Genomic DNA, 3,710 nt, shown 5'->3' on the forward strand with positions numbered 1-3,710 from the left:
GATGGATGGATCCAAAGATAGTGAGCCAGTGGGCGCGCGTGGCTGCTGGAGGAAGGTCTTTCCTATTGCTATTTTTTGCATGTAGCTTGTGTGATAGAGCAGCTGCTGGAGATGCTCTTACATTTGTGCTAATAGGCATCCTTCAGGATTAATCTTGCACATGGGCGTGTGGCTGGTGGTGGAAGGTCTTTCCTACTTTTGCTATTTTTTGCATCTAGCTTGCGTGATATAGAAGCTGCTGGAGATGCTCTTACATTTGCGCCAATAGGCATCCTTCAGGATTAATCCTGCACGTTTACGTGTGGCTGCTGGAGGAAGGTCTTTCCTACTTTGCTGTTTCTGGCGTCTAGCTTGCGTGATACAGCAGCTACTGGAGATGCTCTTACATTTGCGCTAATAGGCATACTTCAGGATTAATCTTGCATGTGCGTCGTGGTTGCTGGAGGAAGGTCTTTCCTACTTTTGCTATTTTTTTGCATCTAGCTTGTGCGATAGAGCAGCTGCTAGAGATGCTCTTACATTTGCACTAATAGATATCCTTCAGGTTTAATCTTGCACATGCCAACCACAGAAACCTCTATTTTTTTTCTTCCTTTTTTTGGCTTGCTCCCTTTTCGACATTGTATTGATAGCAAATGGAGCAAAACACCACGTATACGCTCGTTATATATCAGAATTAATGAAATGCTCTTGCTTTACGCTGACCCTACACTCTTGTTTTGTTGGTGCAGCATACATCTCTGAGTCCTGACGGGAAGCTTGTTGTAATTGTTGGGGATGATCCTAATGGTTTACTTATTGATGCCAATTCAGGAAAGGTATACGATCCCAGGCATAAAACACCAGATGTTCACCAAACCGTGATTAATATTTCAAATTAAAACGCTGATACCATGTGTGATTAAGCGGGTGCACCTGTTTTGTACTCTGGACACAGACTCTTCATTCCATGAAAGGTCATCATGACTTCTCATTCGCATCAGCCTGGAGCCCTGATGGCCGAACGTTTGCTACTGGGAACCAAGACAAGACATGCCGAATCTGGGACGCGAGGAACCTATCAAAAGCAGTCCATGTATTGAAGGGTAACCTTGGAGCCATCAGATCAATCCGGTTTACGTCGGATGGGCAGTTCCTGTCGATGGCGGAACCAGCGGACTTTGTCCATATCTTTGACGTGAAGAGCGACTACAACAGAAGGCAAGAGCTAGACTTCTTCGGCGAGATATCTGGGATGTCCTTCAGCCCCGACACAGACGCCCTCTTCGTCGGCGTGTGGGATAGAACATATGGTAGCCTCCTCCAGTTTGGGCGTCTGTATAACAACTGGTACCATGACTCGCTGCTTTGAGGAGAAAGCGGAGCGGATGTCGGGCCTGCATGTCTGTCCCCCCACAGCTGCACTGAATCTCGCAGCATAAGTTAGGTGTCTCCCTGAAATCGGAATTTCTCGAGTTGACCTGCATAATTCAAATTAATAAATGTTGTATCCTTGTATGTGTATAAACAAATGTACAGATGCCTATAGCCTGTGTGCCGGGGTAGAGCGCATCTCATCATATATGTTTAGGTTCCAGTTAGTTGTAAGACATATGGTGTGCCGGGGTCGAGTGACGCTGTGAACATTGTAGTCGATGATGGTGTGACTTGTACGATGAACGACATCCGCTTCACCTGCCCTATGTTCTGCCTGTTAATTGTATGTAGTTTGCTTGATGGTCAGAATCTGTGCTGTGGTACGTAGGGCGGAGGCTCCTGTCAGTTCGAGTGGAAGTCTGGTTTGGTGGTGCTTGTCATATGGAGCGGACGACATGGCTTTGTGTCTTGGACATGACTGGTCGATCTCGGCCTTTTGGTGTGTGTGGAATTTTCTTCTCAAGGGCAGCGATTTGCTTTGCATTGCGGTCGCCAGTGTCTTTTGATCTACATACTTTCTAGCCATGGCCTTTCTACAAGTTACTGGGTTTGCTCACAACACGTCAATGATGCATGTAGAAGGAAGAAGGCTTAAAACACCCTTTGTAGTGTCAGAAAACGTCTTACATTTTGAAACAGATGAAATATCTTATAATTTCTGTAAAGGCATTTTTAAATGGTTTCTAGTATACTTAATACGGACATGGTTTTAACCTTTTGAAAAAGAAAATGCTGTGTTTTTCTTTGCTTCGCTGCGATGGTGTAGTGGAAAGTAGCCCATGCGCCTAGCTCGGAGACTGGGAGTGGGAGGTGTGGTGTGACGCAGCGTTCTGTTTCCACAAGCCGATCGATCCATATATAACGCACCCAAGCTGGCCCGGAGAGGCAGCGTAGATTTGCTTGCACCGTAAAGTTGGTAGCCACTCGACGGAGGCGGGCGAACGGGAAGTAGGGGGATCAGTGCGCGACCACTACCGTCTACCGGCACTGACCATGCCGGAGTCTGGCCGGGCGATGAGGCGGATCCGCAAGGAACTGGAGCTGCTCTGGATCGACCCGCCGGCGTTCTGCCGGCCCGGCCCGGCGCCCGTGACGGACCTGTTCCACTGGGAGGTGGTCATCGACGGCCCCCACGGTAGCCCCTACGCCGGCGGCACGTTCCCCGTCGACGTCGCCTACCCCAAGGACTACCCATTCGACCCCATCAAGCTCACCTTCAGAACCAAGGTGAGTCGGCCGGCACTGCCCTCTAGCTGCATGCATGCTTCCTCCATAAAGATCGACCGATCGATCGGCATCTGTACGTATGACCGCGCCAAAACGATCGACTGGTCAATTGCCCTCCCATAATATCTATCCTGACGGACGCGTCTCTGCACTGCACATCTTCCGGAGGGGAAGATGGCGCTGGACATCTTCCGGAGCGAGTGGAGGCCTTCTCTCACGATAACTATAAGCACGGCCCTCCTGTCCGTCGTCTCCGTCCTCCACGACCCCCTGCTCGACCGCCCCGTCCGCCGCGACGCCGCCCGGCTGTACAAGCGCGAGCGGGGTCTCTTCGAGCACAAGGCCATGGACTGGACCCGCAGGTACGCCTCGGCGCCGGTCGCCTCCTTCTATCCGGCGGGGACGGAGACGTTCGAGGAGGCGGCGGCGGCCAGCGGGGCAGTGGCACGTCGCCGTTCTTGCGGGGCAGGGCAATGGCGCTCCTTCGCGGCTCGTCTCCCATGCATCCAGCCATGAACGCATGCACCACGTACGATTATGAGTCAATTACATCATTGGTGCTAAAACTTGGCGTGAGAAATGTTAGGAGCCCCTGTAGTCATCATTGTCGTTGTCGTCTTCACCCAAGGCTCCGTCGACCACGAATACTACTGCTTCGACCACGACAGCGCTTACATCGTCTACGCCCTCGGCACCTTCTTCGATTGGGTCTCCACGGGCCGCGACTTCTGCGCCCAACTCGCTGAAGTCTACCCCAACTTCCGCTACCACCACAACTCCGACCAAGCCGAGGAGCATCAGTTGCAATGGGATCCAGGCGGCTCTCAGAAGCATCGCCTTGGGGTCAAGCCGAGTCTCAAGGAGGGAGGGATGTTAGGAGCCCCTGTAGCCCATACGTGTACTTGGGCTTCACATGGGCCAGGCCCGACTGTGCACCACCACTGTTGGCTACAAATACACGAAGGGAGAGCAGCAACCGAACCATCCGGGCTTGGATCACGAAACGGCAACGGCGGCTCCTCTCTCCCCTACCTCCTGTTCTTCTCCTTCCTCCCTCCTCAATTCCG

General features: G+C 51.9%; 2 protein-coding genes across 2 annotated transcripts; both read left to right on the forward strand.

Moving 5' to 3' along the window:
• Positions 1-704: 704 nt before the first annotated feature.
• LOC119345317 (uncharacterized WD repeat-containing protein C2A9.03-like) lies at positions 705-1,716 on the forward strand (the record flags this gene model as incomplete). The annotated part of the gene is made up of 2 exons (XM_037615443.1): positions 705-818; positions 938-1,716. Coding segments are annotated over 2 exons (528 nt in total), but the record flags the coding sequence as incomplete, so codon positions are not given.
• Positions 1,717-2,409: 693 nt separating this feature from the next.
• On the forward strand, positions 2,410-3,159 carry LOC119345316 (ubiquitin-conjugating enzyme E2 5A-like). The gene is made up of 2 exons (XM_037615442.1): positions 2,410-2,663; positions 2,805-3,159. Exons 1-2 carry the CDS (start codon positions 2,410-2,412, stop codon positions 3,157-3,159), a joined length of 609 nt encoding a protein of 202 aa, XP_037471339.1.
• The last annotated feature ends 551 nt before the right edge of the window (positions 3,160-3,710 follow it).

Source organism: Triticum dicoccoides, unplaced genomic scaffold (assembly GCF_002162155.2).
Source record: "Triticum dicoccoides isolate Atlit2015 ecotype Zavitan unplaced genomic scaffold, WEW_v2.0 scaffold225119, whole genome shotgun sequence".
In the NCBI taxonomy this organism is placed as follows: Eukaryota; Viridiplantae; Streptophyta; class Magnoliopsida; order Poales; family Poaceae; genus Triticum; species Triticum dicoccoides.